We start from the raw sequence: 22,187 nt of genomic DNA on the forward strand, positions 1-22,187 counted from the left end.
ACCTGCCGTGACTACTAGGATTCAAGAAAGTCAAGCAATCAGCCTGACCTTGACATTTATAGGAATTGAACTTGACTACCATCAGATATTTGATCAATATTGACCCTGAAACTTTTCATTTCCAAGGTATGATTGGACAAATGTCAAGGTCACTGCTTCTAAAAATAAAATTGCTTTTTTGGCTGATAAAATGAGAATGAATCTTCACAATCATTGAATCAAACTTTGTGTGTGCAGTGCATGAGAAGAAGAGAATCAATCTTATGATTTTTAGCGTGACTTGCCAACGTTCAAGGTCATCGTCACTTCGTCTTAGACCTTTCGTTTGTACCTCTTGATGGTCATTTCTTGTGTAGTTGATAATATGAGAATAATTATTTCTCAAAACACTCATACCTTATATCCTAGAAGTGGAATATAGCACTATTGATTTGGATATGTTGAAATAAAGGTCAAGGTCCTTGGATACAGATTTAATTGATTAAAATTTATTTCCAGAGGCCATCAAGCAGACAACACAACACCTGTAGATTGGTAGGAATCATTGCCCTGTTTTAATGTAGAACTGAGAAATTTCACCAAAGGAGACTCTAGACTGTCTAACCACAAGCCTAAGTTAATAATCAGTCAGAAATCTCCACCAAAGGAGACTCTAGACTGTCTAACTACAAGCCTAAGTTAATAATCAGTCAGAAATCTCCACCAAAGGAGACTCTATAAGGCACTCTAACCACAAGCCTTAGTTAAAACTCAGTTTTATTACTATATTCACTACTTGCCTTATATAAGTACATGCCACAAAATCAATAATTAACAATAGCTACTTTCATTAGCCTTTTTATATTATATGCAGATCCAGATATAGCTTTTAATCAAAGGGAGACAAGTCTCAAAATAATACTCAGGTAGCTTGCATTTCTGCTGTTTCTTAAAACCATTATATATATTCTATACACTGTACTATACAATCATGCAACACCTCCAGTTTATGCAAGTGATGGTCAACTTACTATACATATATATGTCATAACTCTTCAATACTATATATGTACACCTATCAACCTCTTAATACTGTAAGCTATATATAATTCAACAATGGTACATCTTTATCTTAAATGTTCAATACATACTTTATTATCCCCTCGCGACGAAAGTTCCGTTCGTACGTACGTACGTATGTTCACTTTTTGTCAGCGCTCTTGCGACTTCATTTTTGAACGGATTCTGACCAAACTTCATATATGGGTCCAGCATGGGAATACCTCGAACGAGTTCGTGTTTCAGGGTGCCAAGGTCAAGGTCACCGTTACTATTTATAGAAAATCTTTGTCAGCACTCTTGCAACTTCATTTCTGAACGGATCCTGACCAAACTTCATATATGGGTCCAGCATGGGAATACCTCGAACGAGTTCGTGTTTCAGGGTGCCAAGGTCATGGTCAAGGTCAGCTTTACTATTTATAGAAAATCTTTGTCAGCGCTCTTGCGACTTCATTTTTGAACGGATCCTGACCAAACTTCATATATGGGTCCAGCATGGGAATACCTCGAAAGAGTTCGTGTTTTAGGGTGCCAAGGTCAAGGTTAAGTTCACCGTTACTATTTATAGAAAATCTTTGTCAGCACTCTTGCGACTTCATTTCTGAACGGATCCTGACCAAACTTCATATAAGGGTCCAGCATGGGAATACCTCGAACGAGTTATTTATCTGGCAATGAGCCCATGCCTGATAATAAGCCCATCCATGTCTATTGCAGTTCAGTGCAAATGACAACTGATGTTATTTCAATGTCCTGCAATAACCCCAACCCCCATTTTGCGTCAGAGTTCATGTGTTAGCACGCGAGGGGATTTGTATCGTTTGCGATGCCTTGTTTCTATTAGCCATTAAACATTGTTTCAATATATATACATGTACGCATTTTCTAAAATGTTACTATTATGTATACCAAATCATTGTCACCCTTGATGCTCTTCTCAAAAACTGATATTGTTCTGCTGTAAAACTGTATCTATAGTTGATATTTTTTTTATGTATTTCATGTACTTATAATATGCAAAAGGATGAATAAAAATATTTTAAAACTGAAAAAAAAAAATTTATTAAATCAGAAATCTCCACCAAAGGAGACTAGACTGTCTAACCACTAGCCTAAGTTAATAGTTATTCAGAAATCTCCTTTAAAGGCGAAGATTTCTTTGTCCTACTTCATACCTTTTCGGTATAGTTTTCCCAACACATAATCAGGTGAATACAAAAAATATGAGTTATGTGTGCAATAGAAATCAGTGACAATTATTATGATTTGAACATTTTCAATCAGTATTTTGATATAAAGACATACTAATGATGATTTCAGCACCCCTTCTGTTGTGTGGATATCTCCTGAGAGATATCTAAAATTCCTTGACCACAGGTATGTACAACATTAGTGGGACCCATTGAGGAGATGGTACTATCTACTGGTGAATTTATCTCAGTGCTTTTGTCTGTATTGTAGGGCTGCTGGATATGACTATGGGCCAAGTCAGGTTGTGTCAGAATGACACCCTGGCTCTGTACGAAGGACTGACCAAAGCTGTCAAGAAACCTATAATTACTCTCAATGCAAAGACCCAAAACAGCCTGGTTCCTACTATCTACTCTCAGAGTCAAAATGGCTTCAGGTAGTTTATCCGCATTTGTTTGGGATTTAAAGGGTTAAAAATACATATGTTATAAAAACCCTGAGTCCTGAGCTATGTAACAGAATTCTGTCATGTATAATGTTCATCCTCATTAGCTTTGGGATTTAAAGTGAAATAAATACATATGTAGTAAAAACTCTGAATCCTGAGCTCCGTAACAGAATTCTGAATTTCACTCGAGATTCTTATATCAGTTGGTACTACTTAAGATAATCAGTTTTATAAAAAATCAACTACAATTTAAAGTTTTCCATTATCTTCCTTTATTAATTATGTGGTCGTTGATTTCTTTCCGACATGTTAAATTTTTTTGTTATTTTGGCAGTATTCTCTTCTGTTTTTAAAACAAAAACCCAACAAGATGGTCTAAAGGTTATATAAATTATGTAATCACAGTGCTGATGTTGAATTCTGTTTGTATATAGGTTGGTTCTGAACAGTCCCAAAGGCAGCTGTAGCAAGAATAACTCTGCCATCGTAACATCATCCTACCAGACAAACATGGCTAGTAAGTGATGGATATTTTTCTTGTATTGTCATGAGACCAACAATAGGAATGGAAAAGCTGAAACGCATTGTACTTAAGCCATACCACCATTATAGATTTCTTGTGAATATTTGAAGTGTTTGTACAGTTTCCTTAGAGCTTAATGTTGTTATACTACAGTAATGGCCATACGAGTAAGGTACCTAGTGTGATATAGGGGGAAATGCTAATACCTTACATATTCTTGTTCAGGTTTGATGGGTTGTTGATTCAAATAAACTAATGAACAAGCTGGGATGGTTGGTTGAACAAGTTGGGATGTTAGGTTGAACAAGCTGGGATGGTTGGTTGAACAAACTGGAATGGCAGGTTAAAAAAGCTGCATTGGTAGTTTGAACAAGCTGCGATGTTGGGTTGAACAAGCTGAGATGTTTGGTTGAACAAGCTGGGAATTTTTTTGTTAGGTCGAACAAACTGGGATGGCAGGTTGAACAAACTGGGATGGTAACTTGAACAAGCTAGGATGGTAGATTGAACAAGCTGGAATGGTTGGTTGAACAAGCTAGGATGTTAGGTTGAACAAGTTGGGATGTTAGGTTGAACAAGGTGGGATGTTGGGTTGAACAAGCTGCGATGTTGGGTTGAACAAGCTGAGATGTTTGGTTGAACAAGCTGGGAATTTTTTTTGTTAGGTCGAACAAACTGGGATGGCAGGTTGAACAAACTGGGATGGTAACTTGAACAAGCTAGGATGGTAGATTGAACAAGCTGGAATGGTTGGTTGAACAAGCTGGGATGTTAGGTTGAACAAGCTGGGATGGTTGGTTTAACAAGCTTGGATGGTAGATTGAACAAGCTGGGATGGTTGGTTGAACAAGCTAAGATGTTAGGTTGAACAAGCTGGGATGTTGGGTTAAACAAGCTGGGATGGTTGGTTTAACAAGCTGGGATGGTAGATTGAACAAGCTGGGATGGTTGGTTGAACAAGCTAAGATGTTAGGTTGAACAAGCTGGGATGTTGGGTTAAACAAGCTGGGATGGTAGATTGAACAAGCTGGAATAGTAAGTTGAATAAGCATGGATATAGGTGGGAACAAGTTGGGATGGTAGATTGAACAAGCTGGGGTAGTATGTTGAACAAGCTGGGATGGCAGGTTGAACAAGCTCTTAGTTTTATTGAGTTCGATACTTACTAAAGCCGTTATAGGCAAAACTCAAAATTACAGTATCTTCGACAAACCTACTACTATCTTGGCTTGTTGTGAGCCACAACCTCTGTTCCATCATTTATCTGTTGATAAACTAAAAGCAGGATTTTTATGTTGTAGAGTGTGGTGGTACCCTCAATGCATGCCCCACTGGGATTGTGAACAGCCCTCAGTTCCCAAACCAGTACCCTATCAATGCCCATTGTAAATGGACCTTCATCCCTAACAAGAAACTATTCATACTGGTATCAGTTGGCAGCCTTGATCTGAACCCCAAGCACAGCCTCACAGTGGATGATGGGAAAAAGAAAATGTCGCTAGCTGGATATACAGATGTGGATCTATTGCTGCCCACCACCAATAAGTCAAATCTGGTACTTGACTTCAACAGTGTCAACCCCAATACATCAGGAGTGCCCACAACAGGGAATGGCTTTACCATCACTTACACATACTTTGGTAGGTACTGGTTGCTGTTTTGGATTTGGCTTTTTTGCCAAAATTCCCTGTAAACAGGTTTGTTCCTAGTTCCCTGTAACTTTGTACATGTAGTTGTCATAGGATTCAAATATTTGCATATTCAATGGAAACAGGATGCACAGTTTCATATTTTATCTACAACTTGTAAAAGTTTGTAATTTAGTCACATTAGTTCTACCAGAAATGATTTTATAAAGATATCAAAATTGTTATTAAACTGCGATTAGACAGGTACTCTCCTTCAATTACCTCCCTTGTTGATGACATGGAGGACTGGTAGCGAGTAACCATCTTGAGCAGGAATTCCAACTCCAACATCTGCATATCTGCATGACTCATCAATGATATGTCCCTTTGTGTTATCAGGGTTACGTCCCTTTGTGTAAAATGTTATCAGGGTTATGTCCCTTTGTATAATGTTATCAGGGTTACATCCCTTTGTATAATGTTATCAGGGTTATGTCCCTTTGTATAATGTTATCAGGGTTATGTCCCTTTGTATAATGTTATCAGGGTTATGTCCCTTTGTATAATGTTATCAGGGTTATGTCCCTTTGTATAATGTTATCAGGGTTATGTCCCTTTGTATAATGTTATCAGGGTTACGTCCCTTTGTATAATGTTATCAGGGTTACGTCCCTATGTATAATGTTATCAGGGTTATGTCCCTTTGTATAATGTTATCAGGGTTATGTCCCTTTGTATAATGTTATCAGGGTTATATCCCTTTGTATAATGTTATCAGGGTTATGTCCCTATGTATAATGTTATCAGGGTTATGTCCCTATGTATAATGTTATCAGGGTTATGTCCCTATGTATAATGTTATCAGGGTTATGTCCCTATGTATAATGTTATCAGGGTTATGTCCCTATGTATAATGTTATCAGGGTTATGTCCCTATGTATAATGTTATCAGGGTTATGTCCCTATGTATAATGTTATCAGGGTTATGTCCCTATGTATAATGTTATCAGGGTTATGTCCCTTTGTATAATGTTATCAGGGTTACGTCCCTTTGTATAATGTTATCAGGGTTATGTCCCTTTGTAAAATGTTATCAGGGTTATGTCCCTTTGTAAAATGTTGTCAGGGTTATGTCCCTTTGTATAATGTTATCAGGGTTATGTCCCTTTGTATAATGTTATCAGGGTTATGTCCCTTTGTATAATGTTATCAGGGTTATGTCCCTTTGTATAATGTTATCAGGGTTACGTCCCTTTGTATAATGTTATCAGGGTTACGTCCCTTTGTATAATGTTATCAGGGTTACGTCCCTTTGTATAATGTTATCAGGGTTACGTCCCTTTGTATAATGTTATCAGGGTTACATCCCTTTGTATAATGTTATCAGGGTTACGTCCCTTTGTATAATGTTATCAGGGTTACGTCCCTTTGTATAATGTTATCAGGGTTACGTCCCTTTGTATAATGTTATCAGGGTTACGTCCCTTTGTATAATGTTATCAGGGTTATGTCCCTTTGTATAATGTTATCAGGGTTACGTCCCTTTGTATAATGTTATCAGGGTTACGTCCCTTTGTGTAATGTTATCAGGGTTACATTCCTTTGTATAATGTTATCAGGGTTATGTCCCTTTGTATAATGTTATCAGGGTTACGTCCCTTTGTATAATGTTATAAGGGTTACGTCCCTTTGTATAATGTTATCAGGGTTATGTCCCTTTGTATAATGTTATCAGGGTTATGTCCCTTTGTATAATGTTATAAGGGTTACGTCCCTTTGTATAATGTTATCAGGGTTACGTCCCTTTGTATAATGTTATCAGGGTTATGTCCCTATGTATAATGTTATCAGGGTTATGTCCCTATGTATAATGTTATCAGGGTTATGTCCCTTTGTATAATGTTATCAGGGTTACGTCCCTTTGTAAAATGTTATCAGGGTTATGTCCCTATGTATAATGTTATCAGGGTTATGTCCCTTTGTATAATGTTATCAGGGTTATGTCCCTTTGTATAATGTTATCAGGGTTATGTCCCTTTGTATAATGTTATCAGGGTTATGTCCCTTTGTATAATGTTATCAGGGTTATATCCCTTTGTATAATGTTATCAGGGTTATATCCCTTTGTATAATGTTATCAGGGTTATGTCCCTTTGTATAATGTTATCAGGGTTACATCCCTTTGTATAATGTTATCAGGGTTATATCCCTTTGTATAATAGTATCAGGGTTACATCCCTTTGTATAATGTTATCAGGGTTATGTCCCTTTGTATAATGTTATCAGGGTTATGTCCCTTTGTATAATGTTATCAGGGTTATGTCCCTTTGTATAATGTTATCAGGGTTACATCCCTTTGTATAATGTTATCAGGGTTATGTCCCTTTGTATAATGTTATCAGGGTTATGTCCCTTTGTATAATGTTATCAGGGTTACATCCCTTTGTATAATGTTATCAGGGTTATGTCCCTTTGTATAATGCTATCAGGGTTATGTCCCTATGTATAATGTTATCAGGGTTACATCCCTTTGTATAATGTTATCAGGGTTACATCCCTTTGTATAATGTTATCAGGGTTATGTCCCTTTGTATAATGTTATCAGGGTTATGTCCCTTTGTATAATGTTATCAGGGTTATGTCCCTATGTATAATGTTATCAGGGTTATGTCCCTTTGTATGATGTTATCAGGGTTATGTCCCTTTGTATAATGTTATCAGGGTTACGTCCCTTTGTATAATGTTATCAGGGTTATGTCCCTTTGTATAATGTTATCAGGGTTACGTCCCTTTGTATAATGTTATCAGGGTTATGTCCCTTTGTATAATGTTATCAGGGTTACATCCCTTTGTATAATGTTATCAGGGTTACATCGCTTTGTGTAATGTTATCAGGGTTACATCCCTTTGTTTAATCATATCAGGGTTATGTCCCTTTGTATAATGTTATCAGGGTTATGTCCCTTTATGTAATGTTATCAGGGTTATGTCCCTTTGTAAAATGTTTAACAGGGTTATGTCCCTTTATGTAATGTTTTCAGGGTTAAGGGTTATGTCAATTTGTGTATGACTCATCAGGGTTATGTCCTTGTATAAAAGTATCAAGTACTCTTGGCATTTGTGATTACAGACTGTGGTGAGAAAATAATAGCTGACAAAAGTGGGAAGATTGATATAAGCTCCAAAGCTTGGAACACTAGTCGTTTGTGTATTTGGCAGATACAAGCTCCAAGCCCTGGCAAGGCAAACAATTCCAACATTCTGTCTCTCAACATTTCAATCACTGGAAATACTACATGGTAAGTGTCGGATATCTTAAGACTGATGATATCATACCTGTGATCTGTTGGCAAATCAATAGATGTTATAAGAAAAAAATATGTCTTACTGTACATGTACATGTCCCGAAGTTATAAGAAAATTATATGTCTTACTGTACATGTCCCTCAAGTTTAAGAAAAAAATATGTCTTACTGTACATGTACATGTCCCGAAGTTATAAGAAAATGATATGTCTTACTGTACATGTCCCTCAAGTTTAAGAAAAAAATATGTCTTACTGTACATGTACATGTACATGTCACGAAGTTATAAGAAAATGATATGTCTTACTGTACATGTCCCTGAAGCTATCAGAAAAAGATATGTCTTGTTGAAACCATACTTTGAGAATGATTTGTCTTACTGTACATGTCCCTGAAGCTATCAGAAAAAGATATGTCTTGTTGAAACCATACTTTGAGAATGATTTGTCTTCTGAACAAATTATAATGCATGTATTCTTTTAGGGATGTTGTGACAATATTAGACGGAGGTTCGAGGCAATCCCCACTGCTCGAGTTGTCGGGCAAGGGTAAATCAGTCAACAACACATTGACAAGAGGTCCGTATGTAATGGTTGTGTTCAGACACACCATTCACACATCTGAGTTAGCAGCCAACTCCACATTCCAACTCAAACTCAGCTACACTACTTACCGTAGGTATTCTTTGTTACTTTGATTTAAAACCAAATTGACATCGTACAATTATTTCTGTTAAATCTTATCAAAAAATTACATTGTACAAATCTTTCTGTTAAATCTGATAAAAACCAAATTTACATTGTACAAATGTTTCTGTTAAATATGATAAAAAAACAAATTTACATTGTACAAATGTTTCTGTTAAATATGATAAAAACCAAATTTACATTGTACAAATGTTTCTGTTAAATATGATAAAAAAACAAATTTACATTGTACAAATGTTTCTGTTAAATATGATAAAAACCAAATTTACATTGTACAAATGTTTCTGTTAAATATAATAAAAAACCAACTTTACATTGTACAAATGTTTCTGTTAGATATGATAAAAACCAAATTTACATTGTACAAATGTTTCTGTTAGATATGATAAAAACCAAATTTACATTGTACAAATGTTTCTGTTAGATATGATAAAAACCAAATTTACATCGTACAAATGTTTCTGTTAGATATGATAAAAACCAAATTTACATTGTACAAATGTTTCTGTTAGATATGATAAAAACCAAATTTACATTGTACAAATGTTTCTGTTAAATGTGATAAAAAAACAAATTTACATTGTACAAATGTTTCTGTTAAATATGATAAAAAAACAAATTTACATTGTACAAATGTTTCTGTTAAATATGATAAAAACCAAATTTACATTGTACAAATGTTTCTGTTAAATATAATAAAAAACCAACTTTACATTGTACAAATGTTTCTGTTAGATATGATAAAAACCAAATTTACATTGTACAAATGTTTCTGTTAGATATGATAAAAACCAAATTTACATTGTACAAATGTTTCTGTTAGATATGATAAAAACCAAATTTACATCGTACAAATGTTTCTGTTAGATATGATAAAAACCAAATTTACATTGTACAAATGTTTCTGTTAAATGTGATAAAAAAACAAATTTACATTGTACAAATGTTTCTGTTAAATATGATAAAAAAAACAAATTTACATTGTACAAATGTTTCTGTTAAATATGATAAAAAAACAAATTTACATTGTATAAATGTTTCTGTTAAATATGATAAAAAAACAAATTTACATTGTACAAATGTTTCTGTTAAATATGATAAAAAACAAATTTACATTATACAAATGTTTCTGTTAAATATGATAAAAACCAAATTTACATTGTACAAATGTTTCTGTTAAATATAATAAAAAACCAACTTTACATTGTACAAATGTTTCTGTTAGATATGATAAAAACCAAATTTACATTGTACAAATGTTTCTGTTAGATATGATAAAAACCAAATTTACATTGTACAAATGTTTCTGTTAGATATGATAAAAACCAAATTTACATTGTACAAATGTTTCTGTTAGATATGATAAAAACCAAATTTACATTGTACAAATGTTTCTGTTAAATGTGATAAAAAAACAAATTTACATTGTACAAATGTTTCTGTTAAATATGATAAAAAAACAAATTTACATTGTACAAATGTTTCTGTTAAATATGATAAAAAAACAAATTTACATTATATAAATGTTTCTGTTAAATATGATAAAAACCAAATTTACATTGTACAAATGTTTCTGTTAAATATAATAAAAAACCAAATTTACATTGTACAAATGTTTCTGTTAAATATGATAAGAAAACAAATTTACATTGTACAAAAATTTCTGTTAAATCTGATAAAAACCAAATTTGCATTGTACAAATGTTTTTGTTTTTCGAATCTCATAATTCCATGGGACTCTTGGTTTTCGTAGAATTAACCATTTCATAGGTACACATACTTGATTTGATTGATATTACAGATAAAATCCAATAAAAACTTGTGTACTTAAAATGCAAAATGAAAACAGAAAAGATATGGGAAAGAAAACTTTTAAAAATCATTTGCAGTGTATACTTCATCTTTATCTCCAATTATAAAAAAAGAACTCTAATACACTGTTTAACTTACACAAATGTCTTCCTGGGTCATTTATATTTATTTATGGCATAAAAAGAGAGTTATATGTATGTGTTAGAAAATTTAATATTTGACAGTGTTGTATATTTGAAAAAGAAATCAGCATGCTTATTGACTCTTCATTAGTATTGTAGACATATTGAATTAAGGAACTTGGAGTACCAGCAAAATCATTGGGAAAAAAAAAATTCAACAAGTACTGATTTCACAGTACAAGTGAATAGTATAATAATTACATCTATATGTCTTTCAGCCTGTCCTTCCACACAGAAATGTCAGAATGGATTGTGTATCCATCCCGACTGGTACTGTAATGGGGTCAACAACTGTGGCGACAACACTGACGAACTCAACTGTACTTACCCTGTCCCCATAGTACCAACAACGACGCCAAAATCACCTAAATCTGGCAAATCTTCTGGGGGTAGGTAGCTCTGGTTATAACGAAATTGACAGGGTAAGATAACCCAGCATCATCTGGAGACAATCTCATGGTTTATTGAGCATGTCCCAGGCTCTATGTGGACTTTTCCTGTTACTTTGGTTTTCATTACATCAAGTTTTCGGAGACCTGAGACAAAGTCTCATATGACCTATTGCAATCGTCTTTTGTCTGGCATCATCCATTGTCTGCTGTCAGTCGTGCAGTACATGTCACATCCATTGTACACAATTTATGTTTTTGACTGCTTCTCAATAACCAAGAGGTCCAGTCATGATGTTGGGGTAGTTTCATGCTGGGATGAATGACTACCAAAGGTGTTCAAATGTATGACCTTGTACTTTCTAGGTCACAGAGGTCAATTGTGTCTAAGTCTTTAATCAACTTCTCAATCACCAGAGTCCCATGGTCATGATATTGGGACAGTGACATGCTTCAATAATAGCCTGAAAAGTTCATTCATGTGAATGACCTTGACTTACCTACAAGGTCAAATGTGTTAAATTCTTAATTTAACAACAAACTCATCAACTATCAGTATGTATTGCAGACCCCAGGTAGCCATTTAGGCCCATGGGTCTCTTGTTTCACAAGGTTAATTTGGGTGTTGAAGTAATCTTTCTAAATGTTTTATTTAATTTGTTATTGTATTTATATGATCAAAAATGAATCTATAAAGCCATAGACGTAATATTGTTTGTATTTTCTGTTACAGTGAAGTCGTATGTGGTGGTGATAGTGGCTCTGATTTGTCTTGCACTTGGAATTGTTTTGGCCATTGCTGTACCAGCCATGTACAAACGCATCAAATACCCCAACTACAGACACCTCCAGGACCTGAGCGTTACTACGTAAACATCTACAACAACCTCACAAATGTCACCTCTACAACTGATAGGCCTTTTAGACTAGGTGGCCTTAACAAAGATGTCATCCTTATAACAGATGACTTGTAATCTTAGAGCTGTGACTGTGGTTACTACAAAAATCTTAAAATTACTGAGCTTTTATATCTATGTAACTTTGGCAACCACATCAATTTCAATCCTACATCTATTTATTGACCTTGTATACCACGGTTACATAGATACTGATTTGACCTTTTATACCTATGTTACTATGACAACTACATATGAGTCATGGATCTGAATATACAACTATTGATTGACGTCTTATACCTAAATGACAAGGGTATGATACCCCAGGCCTTAGTATTGTTTACTGGAGATCTGAGATTTCTAATCTGATGTCAGATTTAGATACTTTATTCAAAATAAAAGGTAATGTCCAAATAGGACTTCTAAATTTGTCCTTATCAGTGGAAATATTAAGCTATTTGATAAACCAATTTGTTGAACAAAAGACGAAATGTATATGTGTGCCATATTGAATCTTTTTTATTATGACGGCAATTTTTTTGTTATAGAATATGCACTTTATAATATTGAGTTCCTAACTCAAATGTACTCTTTCCTTTGACGTACCACAAAACAGTTGGTATTGTGTATATATGATATTTTTGTATTTTGTACATCTTAAGTACAGTGATAGTTACCAGTTTATAAAATCTTATGACCTGCAGATATTTGTTTATTTGGTACATCAGTAACAATATTCACATGTAAATTCAAATGATGGCCTTACACAAGCCATACTTTTTCCAACCTCATTAAAATGACCGATCAGTTCAATACTTCAACCAAACCCTCTAAGAATTACTCGGTTTGTTTTTAGACAATGTAAAATTAAAGATGGCTGTATCAGTTAAACTTGTGTCTGCAGAATGACAAATTAGTCAGTGTATCATAACTAAGGTTATAATCAGCTTATTTCTATAACTTGGCAGTGCATCAGTGTATCATAACTAAGGTTATAATCAGCTTATTTCTATAACTTGGCAGTGCAAGCTTTCACATTCCTCTGAAGTACCATCTTGTATTAGTAGCGAGAGGGTCCCGGAACTTTCTTTATGTGTAACTTATATAAATGTACTGTTGTATTTATTCAGCCATAATCCCCTGTCTGGAAATAAGCCCATCCACATCTATTGCAGGTCTGTAGTTTCCTGTAATAATCACAGTTCCCTGATCCAGGAATTAATTGTTGTCCTCTGTACAGGGTGAAATACAACAGTACAGAGTACACAAGGTAGAACAGGTCCCACATGGACAAGGTCCCAGGTAGAACAGGTCCCTCATGGACAAGGTCCCAGGTAGAACAGGTCCCATGTGGACAAGGTCTCAGGTAAACAGGTCCCCAAACTCTTAAGTATTCCACTAGATGGCGGGACAGGTCCCATGCAGAGAGTAGTGGGAGCAGAAAGTCCCAGGTGGGTGTCAAATCTACAGATAGATCTGTAAGAACACTGGTACAACATCCTCAAGATGGTAGAGTGGGTCCCAGGTGGAGAATCCCAGGTGGATATGGCCCCATGTTGAGAGTCCCAGGTAGAGGGTACCAGGTGGAGAGGGTACCTGGTGGAGAGGGTACTTGGTGGGGAGGGTACCAGGTGGAGAGGGTACTAGGTGGAGAGGGTAACAGGTGGGGAGGGTACCAGGTGGGGAGGGTACTAGGTGGAGAGGGTACCAGGTGGGGAGGGTACCAGGTGGAGAGTCCCAGGTGGATATGGCCTCATGTTGAGAGTCCCAGGTGAAGAGGGTACCTGGTGGAGAGGGAGGGTACTAGGTGGAGAGGGTACTAGGTGGAGAGGGTACCAGGTGGAGAGGGTACCAGGTGGGGAGGGTACCAGGTGGAGAGGGTACCAGGTGGAGAGGGTACCAGGTGGAGAGGGTACCAGGTGGGGAGGGTACCAGGTGGAGAGGGTACTAGGTGGAGAGGGTACCAGGTGGGGAGGGTACCAGGTGGAGAGGGTACTAGGTGAAGAGGGAGGGTACTAGGTGGAGGGGGTACTAGGTGGAGAGGGAGGGTACTAGGTGGAGAGGGTACTTGGTGGGGAGGGTACCAGGTGGAGAGGGTTCCAGGTGGAGAGGGTACTTGGTGGGGTGGGTACCAGGTGGAGAGGGTACTAGGTGGAGAGGGTAACAGGTGGGGAGGGCACCAGGTGGAGAGGGTACCTGGTGGAGAGGGTACCTGGTGGAGAGGGTACCTGGTGGAGAGGGTACCTGGTGGAGAGGGTACCAGGTGGAGAGGGTACCTGGTGGAGAGGGTACCAGGTTAATGTAGAAGTAAGCGCTACTATACAAGTGTTGGGTACTTTTATACTTGCTCATGTGTGTTCTCAGAATCTCTTTTGTCTTGTTCTTTAATGCTTTTTTTATGCTTTTATTATTTTATTATTAACATGGTATTGAAGAATACTTTAGATTGGTTTCTTTTGGTCTATAATTTTACATATTGCATAATAAACAAAACAAAAAGCAATCCTGTCTTTAATGAAGATTTGGTTCTGAATATTTTAGTAAAACTTCTAAAAATATACTGTAATTTCCAGCATAAACCCCAAGGGCGATACAATTTTGACATTTGAAGATGCCTTTTGTGGTCCATCTGCTGAAGCAGGCCAATTTTGACATTTGAAGATGCCTTTTGTGGTCCATCTGCTGAAGCAGGCCATATGTGGTTTCCTTGCACACATGCCAACTATGTTGATCTTTATATCCTTGTCTTCTATAATCATGTTTATATAGCTGTTTTATAAATTGTTACGTCATTAATTCATATTTAGATAGTTGAACTGTTACTTTTCTAGTAGATATCATTTAATGTATTACCCACAAATAATCTTCCAGTGCAGGTTATCTTTAGTTTTACAAAATCTAAAAATAAAATGCTACATTTTTGCTTCTGCAGGAGTTGGTAACGTGCAGGAAATTAGGACGATAAAAAAAATTCTTTACTTAAACATTAATGCAGACCTTGATAAGTATGTGTTGACATATACCTTATCACTCAGCACCAGCAGTAGCAATAAGTTCTTGGATACATTTTGACATATACTAAGGCATTTATATTATGCTTGATCTGGGTATGACATGTTAGGACTTACCTGCGTATGTCATGTCTTGATTTACCTGGGTACGACATGTTAGGACTTACCTGGGATTGTCATGTCTTGATTTACCTGGGTACGACATGTTAGGACTTACCTGGGATTGTCATGTCTTGATTTACCTGGGTATGACATGTTAGGACTTACCTGGGTATGTCATGTCTTGATTTACTAGGTACGACATGTTAGGACTTACCTGCGTATGTCATGTCTTGATTTACCTGGGTATGACATGTTAAGACTTACCTGGGATTGTCATGTCTTGATTTACCTGGGTATGACATGTTAGGACTTACCTGCGTATGTCATGTCTTGATTTACCTGGGTACGACATGTTAGGACTTACCTGGGTATGTCATGTCTTGATTTACCTGGGTATGACATGTTAGGACTTACCTGGGATTGTCATGTCTTGATTTACCTGGGTATGACATGTTAGGACTTACCTGCGTATGTCATGTCTTGATTTACCTGGGTACGACATGTTAGGACTTACCTGGGTATGTCATGTCTTGATTTACCTGGGTATGACATGTTAGGACTTACCTGGGATTGTCATGTCTTGATTTACCTGGGTATGACATGTAAGGACTTACCTGGGATTGTCATGTCTTGATTTACCTGGGTATGACATGTTAGGACTTACCTGGGTATGACATGTTAGGACTTACCTGGGTATGTCATGTCTTGATTTACTAGGTACGACATGTTAGGACTTACCTGCATATGTCATGTCTTGATTTACCTGGGTACGACATGTTAGGACTTACCTGGGATTGTCATGTCTTGATTTACCTGGGTATGACATGTTAGGACTTACCTGGGTATGTCATGTCTTGATTTACCTGGGTACGACATGTTAGGACTTACCTGGGTATGTCATGTCTTGATTTACCTGGGTATGACATGTTAGGACTTACCTGGGATTGTCATGTCTTGATTTACCTGGGTATGCCATGTAAGGACTTACCTGGGATTGTTATGTCTTGATTTACCTGGGTATGACATGTTAGGACTTACCTGGGTACGACATGTTAGGACTTACCTGGGTATGTCATGTCTTGATTTACCTGGGTACGACATGTTAGGACTTATCTGGGATTGTCATGTCTTGATTTACCTGGGTATGACATGTTAGGACTTACCTGGGATTATCATGTCTTGATTTACCTGGGTATGACATGTTAGGACTTACCTGGGTATGTCATGTCTTGATTTACCTGGGTACGACATGTTAGGACTTACCTGGGTATGTCATGTCTTGATTTACCTGGGTATGACATGTTAGGACTTACCTGGGATTGTCATGTCTTGATTTACCTGGGTATGCCATGTAAGGACTTACCTTGGATTGTTATGTCTTGATTTACCTGGGTATGACATGTTAGGACTTACCTGGGTACGACATGTTAGGACTTACCTGGGTATGTCATGTCTTGATTTACCTGGGTACGACATGTTAGGACTTATCTGGGATTGTCATGTCTTGATTTACCTGGGTATGACATGTTAGGACTTACCTGGGATTATCATGTCTTGATTTACCTGGGTACGACATGTTAGGACTTACCTGGGTATGTCATGTCTTGATTTACTAGGTACGACATGTTAGGACTTACCTGGGTATGACATGTTAGGACTTACCTGGGTGTGACATGTTATTATAATTCACCTGTATTAGATATTTACAAGATGAGATTAAACTAGGGTACATCTTTATTATTTAATTGTTAATTTTTTAAAAGTTTTATTGCACTTGCCAAAACAGCAAGAGAGTTACATCATGTTCTGGTGTCCACCGTTGGCCTATAACTTTCTCTTTATAGTGCTGCTCCTCCAGAACTACATAGCATATTTTGACTAAATTGTAGACAAATCAGCAACTATAAGAAGTGCTTTAATACCCTTCAATTTTTTCTGGTTTACATGATATGAACATTTACTTGGGGGAGGTAAAAACTAGAGGGACTAAAATAAACACTGGAATATATTCTTAGAACAGATATACCAGTATGTAAAGTGTACACAGAATTTTAAATACTACTGATGGTGTGCTTATACCCACTTAGTGAAAAATGAGAAATAACAAATTTATCTTCAGTTTTGTTGTAAACCATCAAAAAAAATTGCATTTTTCGTGCAACTCTGAATTTTTTCAAGGAGCAAACCAAAATAATGCGACTATGTTTTAAGAAGAAAAAAGAATCTTCTTTAAAAACACTGTAATTTTTTTTTTAGTTTTTGAATACAGTATATTAAAGTTACACAAACCTCACAGATTTGTCTCCCCTTTGAACATTTCACAGGTTATCTCCCTTCTTACGTTTTTTGTTTATCTTGCTTGAATTTATACTGCTTTGTTTACTTTGCCATGTATTTAATAAATTTCTTAACTTGAAATAGTATCTTAGTTGTTTTGTCCTTTTGAACACATGTAGACCTAGATTAGACAATGACAGAGAGAAAAGTTAGTTGTTTTGTCCATTTGAACACAGACCTAGATTAGACAATAACAGAGAGAAAGTTAGTTGTTTTGTCCATTTGAACACAGACCTAGATTAGACAATGACAGAGAGAAAAGTAAAACCTCTCATCCCTGAGCACTGTGTCAGTCTAGATCCTCACTCCTTGAGTTCTGTGTCAGTCTAGATCCTCACTCCTGAGTTCTGTGTCAGTCTAGATCCTCACTCCTGAGTTCTGTGTCAGTCTAGATCCTCACTTCCGAGTTCTGTGTCAGTCTAGATCCTCACTCCTGAGTTCTGTGTCAGTCTAGATCCTCACTCCTGAGTTCTGTGTCAGTCTAGATCCTCACTCCTGAGTTCTGTGTCAGTCTAGATCCTCATTTCAGAGTTCTGTGTCAGTCTAGATCCTCACTTCAGAGTTCTGTGTCAGTCTAGATCCTCACTCCCGAGTTCTGTGTCAGTCTAGATCCTCACTTCCGAGTTCTGTGTCAGTCTAGATCCTCACTTCAGAGTTCTGTGTCAGTCTAGATCCTCACTCCTGAGTTCTGTGTCAGTCTAGATCCTCACTCCTGAGTTCTGTGTCAGTATGGATCCTCACTCCTGAGTTCTGTGTCAGTCTAGATCCTCACTTCCGAGTTCTGTGTCAGTCTAGATCCTCACTTCCGAGTTCTGTGTCGGTCTAGATCCTAACTCCTGAGTTCTGTGTCAATCAAGATTATATCCTAACTCCTGAGTGCAGTGTCTGTCTAGATAATATCCTCACCCCTGAGTGCTGTGTCAGTCTAGATAAGATGCTCACCCCTGAGTGCTGTGTCAATCAAGATAATATCCTAACTCTTGAGTGCTGTGTCAGTCTAGATTATATCCTCACTCCTGAGTGCTGTGTCAGTCCAGATAAGATCCTCACTTCTGAGTGATGTGTCAGTCTAGATAAGATCCTCACTTCCGAGTGCTGTGTCAGTCTAGATAAGATCCTCACTTCCGAGTGCTGTGTCAGTCCAGATAAGATCCTCACTCCTGAGCTCAGTGTCAGTCTAGATAATATTCTCACCCCTGAGTGCAGTGTCTGTCTAGATAATATCCTCACTCCTGAGCACTGTGTCAGTCTTGATAAGACCCTCACCCCTGAGTGCTGTGGCAGTCCAGATAAGATCCTCACTCCTGAGTTCTGTGTCAGTCTAGATAATATACTCACCCCTGAGTGCTGTGTCAGTCTAGATTATATCCTCACTCCTGAGTTCTGTGTCAGTCTAGATAATATCCTCACTTCCGAGTGCTGTGTTAGTCTAGATAAGATCCTCACTCCTGAGTGCTGTGTCCGTCTATATAATATCCTCACTACTGTGTGCTGTGTCAGTCTAGATAAGATCCTCACTCCTGAGTGCTGTGTCAGTCTAGATAAGATCCTCACTCCTGAGTGCTGTGTCAGTCTATATAAGATCCTCACCCCTGAGTGCTGTGTCAGTCTAGAATATATCCTCACTCCTGAGTTCTGTGTCAGTCTAGATAATATCCTCACTCCTGAGTGCTGTGTCGGTCTAGATAAGATCCTCACTCCTGAGTGCTGTGTCCGTCTAGATAATATCCTCACTCCTGAGTTCTGTGTCAGTCTAGATAATATCCTCACTCCTGAGTTCTGTGTCAGTCTAGATAATATCCTCACTCCTGAGTGCTATGTCAGTCTATATCAGATCCTCACCCCTGAGTGCTGTGTCAGTCTAGATAATATCCTCACTCCTGAGTGCTGTGTCAGTCTATATCAGATCCTCACCCCTGAGTGCTGTGTCAGTCTAGATAATATACTCACCCCTGAGTGCAGTGTCTGTCTAGATAATATCCTCACTCCTGAGTTCTGTGTCAGTCTAGATAATATCCTCACTCCTGAGTGCTGTGTCAGTCTAGATAATATCCTCACTCCTGAGTGCTGTGTCAGTCTAGATAATATCCTCACTCCTGAGTTCTGTGTCAGTCTAGATAAGATCCTCACTCCTGAGTGCTGTGTCAGTTTAGATAAGATCCTCACTTCCGAGTGCTGTGTCTGTCTAGATAATATCCTCACTCCTGAGCTCAGTGTCAGTCTAGATAATATACTCACCCCTGAGTGCTGTGGCAGTCCAGATAAGATCCTCACTCCTGAGTTCTGTGTCAGTCTAGATAATATACTCACCCCTGAGTGCTGTGTCAGTCTAGATTATATCCTCACTCCTGAGTTCTGTGTCAGTCTAGATAATATCCTCACTCCTGAGTGCTGTGTCGGTCTAGATAAGATCCTCACTTCCGAGTGCTGTGTTAGTCTAGATAAGATCCTCACTCCTGAGTGCTGTGTCCGTCTATATAATATCCTCACTCCTGAGTTCTGTGTCAGTCTAGATAAGATCCTCACTTCCGAGTGCTGTGTCAGTCTAGATAAGATTCTCACCCCTGAGTGCAGTGTCTGTCTAGATAATATCCTCACTCCTGAGTGCTGTGTCAGTCCAGATAAGATCCTCACTCCTGAGTGCTGTGTCAGTCTAGATAAGATCCTCACTCCTGAGTGCTGTGTCAGTCTAGATAAGATCCTCACTCCTGAGTGCTGTGTCAGTCTAGATAAGATCCTCACTCCTGAGTGCTGTGTCAGTCTAGATAATATCCTCACTCCTGAGTGCTGTGTCAGTCCAGATAAGATCCTCACTCCTGAGTGCTGTGTCAGTCTAGATAAGATCCTCACTTCTGAGTGCTGTGTCAGTCTAGATAAGATCCTCACTTCCGAGTGCTGTGTCAGTCTATATAATATCCTTACTACTGTGTGCTGTGTCAGTCTAGATAAGATCCTCACTCCTGAGTGCTGTGTCCGTCTATATAATATCCTTACTACTGTGTGCTGTGTCAGTCTAGATAAGATCCTCACTTCCGAGTGCTGTGTCAGTCTAGATAATATTCTCACCCCTGAGTGCAGTGTCAGTCTAGATAATATCCTCACTCCTGAGCACTGTGTCAGTCTTGATAAGACCCTCACCCCTGAGTGCTGTGGCAGTCCAGATAAGATCCTCACTCCTGAGTTCTGTGTCAGTCTAGATAATATACTCACCCCTGAGTGCTGTGTCAGTCTAGATTATATCCTCACTCCTGAGTTCTGTGTCAGTCTAGATAATATCCTCACTTCCGAGTGCTGTGTTAGTCTAGATAAGATCCTCACTCCTGAGTGCTGTGTCCGTCTATATAATATCCTTACTACTGTGTGCTGTGTCAGTCTAGATAAGATCCTCACTCCTGAGTGCTGTGTCAGTCTAGATAAGATCCTCACTCCTGAGTGCTGTGTCAGTCTATATAAGATCCTCACCCCTGAGTGCTGTGTCAGTCTAGATAATATCCTCACTCCTGAGTTCTGTGTCAGTCTAGATAATATCCTCACTCCTGAGTGCTGTGTCGGTCTAGATAAGATCCTCACTCCTGAGTGCTGTGTCCGTCTAGATAATATCCTCACTCCTGAGTTCTGTGTCAGTCTAGATAAGATCCTCACTTCCGAGTGCTGTGTCAGTCTAGATAAGATCCTCACTTCCGAGTGCTGTGTCAGTCCAGATAAGATCCTCACTCCTGAGTTCTGTGTCAGTCCAGATAAGATCCTCACTCCTGAGTGCTGTGTCAGTCTAGAATATATCCTCACTCCTGAGTTCTGTGTCAGTCTAGATAAGATCCTCACTCCTGAGTGCTGTGTCGGTCTAGATAAGATCCTCACTCCTGAGCTCAGTGTCAGTCTAGATAATATTCTCACCCCTGAGTGCTGTGTCCGTCTAGATAAGATCCTCACTTCCGAGTGCTGTGTCAGTCTAGATAATATCCTCACCCCTGAGTGCTGTGTCAGTCCAGATAAGATCCTCACTCCTGAGTGCTGTGTCAGTCCAGATAAGATCCTCACTCCTGAGCTCAGTGTCAGTCTAGATAATATTCTCACCCCTGAGTGCTGTGTCGGTCCAGATAAGATCCTCACTCCTGAGTTCTGTGTCAGTCTAGATAATATACTCACCCCTGAGTGCTGTGTCAGTCTAGATTATATCCTCACTCCTGAGTTCTGTGTCAGTCTAGATAATATCCTCACTCCTGAGTGCTGTGTCGGTCTAGATAAGATCCTCACTTCCGAGTGCTGTGTTAGTCTAGATAAGATCCTCACTCCTGAGTGCTGTGTCCGTCTATATAATATCCTTACTACTGTGTGCTGTGTCAGTCTAGATAAGATCCTCACTCCTGAGTGCTGTGTCAGTCTAGATAAGATCCTCACTCCTGAGTGCTGTGTCAGTCTAGATAAGATCCTCACTCCTGAGTGCTGTGTTAGTCTAGATAAGATCCTCACTCCTGAGTGCTGTGTCCGTCTATATAATATCCTTACTACTGTGTGCTGTGTCAGTCTAGATAAGATCCTCACTCCTGAGTGCTGTGTCAGTCTAGATAATATTCTCACCCCTGAGTGCTGTGTCAGTCCAGATAAGATCCTCACT

At 38.1% G+C, this 22,187-nt stretch overlaps 1 protein-coding gene and 2 long non-coding RNA genes across 12 annotated transcripts in view; 2 read left to right on the forward strand and 1 right to left on the reverse strand.

Moving 5' to 3' along the window:
* The window catches only part of LOC117329458 (cubilin-like), a 52,134-nt gene extending 39,346 nt beyond the window's left edge, over positions 1-12,788 (forward strand). The window contains exons 13-19 of the mRNA XM_033887410.1: positions 2,503-2,668; positions 3,115-3,197; positions 4,505-4,843; positions 7,962-8,130; positions 8,620-8,810; positions 11,056-11,226; positions 11,960-12,788. Coding sequence (XP_033743301.1) covers positions 2,503-2,668; positions 3,115-3,197; positions 4,505-4,843; positions 7,962-8,130; positions 8,620-8,810; positions 11,056-11,226; positions 11,960-12,099 — 1,259 coding nt within the window. The 3' untranslated portion in view covers positions 12,100-12,788. The remainder of the gene's footprint in view (positions 1-2,502; positions 2,669-3,114; positions 3,198-4,504; positions 4,844-7,961; positions 8,131-8,619; positions 8,811-11,055; positions 11,227-11,959) is intronic.
* Positions 12,789-14,524: 1,736 nt separating this feature from the next.
* LOC117329461 lies at positions 14,525-17,668 on the reverse strand. Of its 10 annotated transcripts, none has more exons than XR_004533213.1 (3): positions 16,873-17,009; positions 16,624-16,673; positions 14,794-16,573 (listed from the first exon to the last, which is right to left on the reverse strand). It is a non-coding gene; the product is annotated as an uncharacterized LOC117329461 (long non-coding RNA). The 10 variants fall into 10 exon arrangements; XR_004533209.1 differs by having other exon boundaries at positions 16,799-16,906; XR_004533207.1 differs by lacking the exon at positions 16,873-17,009 and having other exon boundaries at positions 14,794-16,198; positions 16,249-16,573; positions 16,624-16,854.
* LOC117329460 lies at positions 16,466-17,653 on the forward strand. Its single transcript, XR_004533204.1, has 2 exons — positions 16,466-16,577; positions 16,852-17,653. It is a non-coding gene; the product is annotated as an uncharacterized LOC117329460 (long non-coding RNA).
* Positions 17,669-22,187: the final 4,519 nt, after the last annotated feature.

Source organism: Pecten maximus, chromosome 6 (genome assembly GCF_902652985.1).
Source record: "Pecten maximus chromosome 6, xPecMax1.1, whole genome shotgun sequence".
Lineage (NCBI taxonomy): Eukaryota > Metazoa > Mollusca > Bivalvia > Pectinida > Pectinidae > Pecten > Pecten maximus.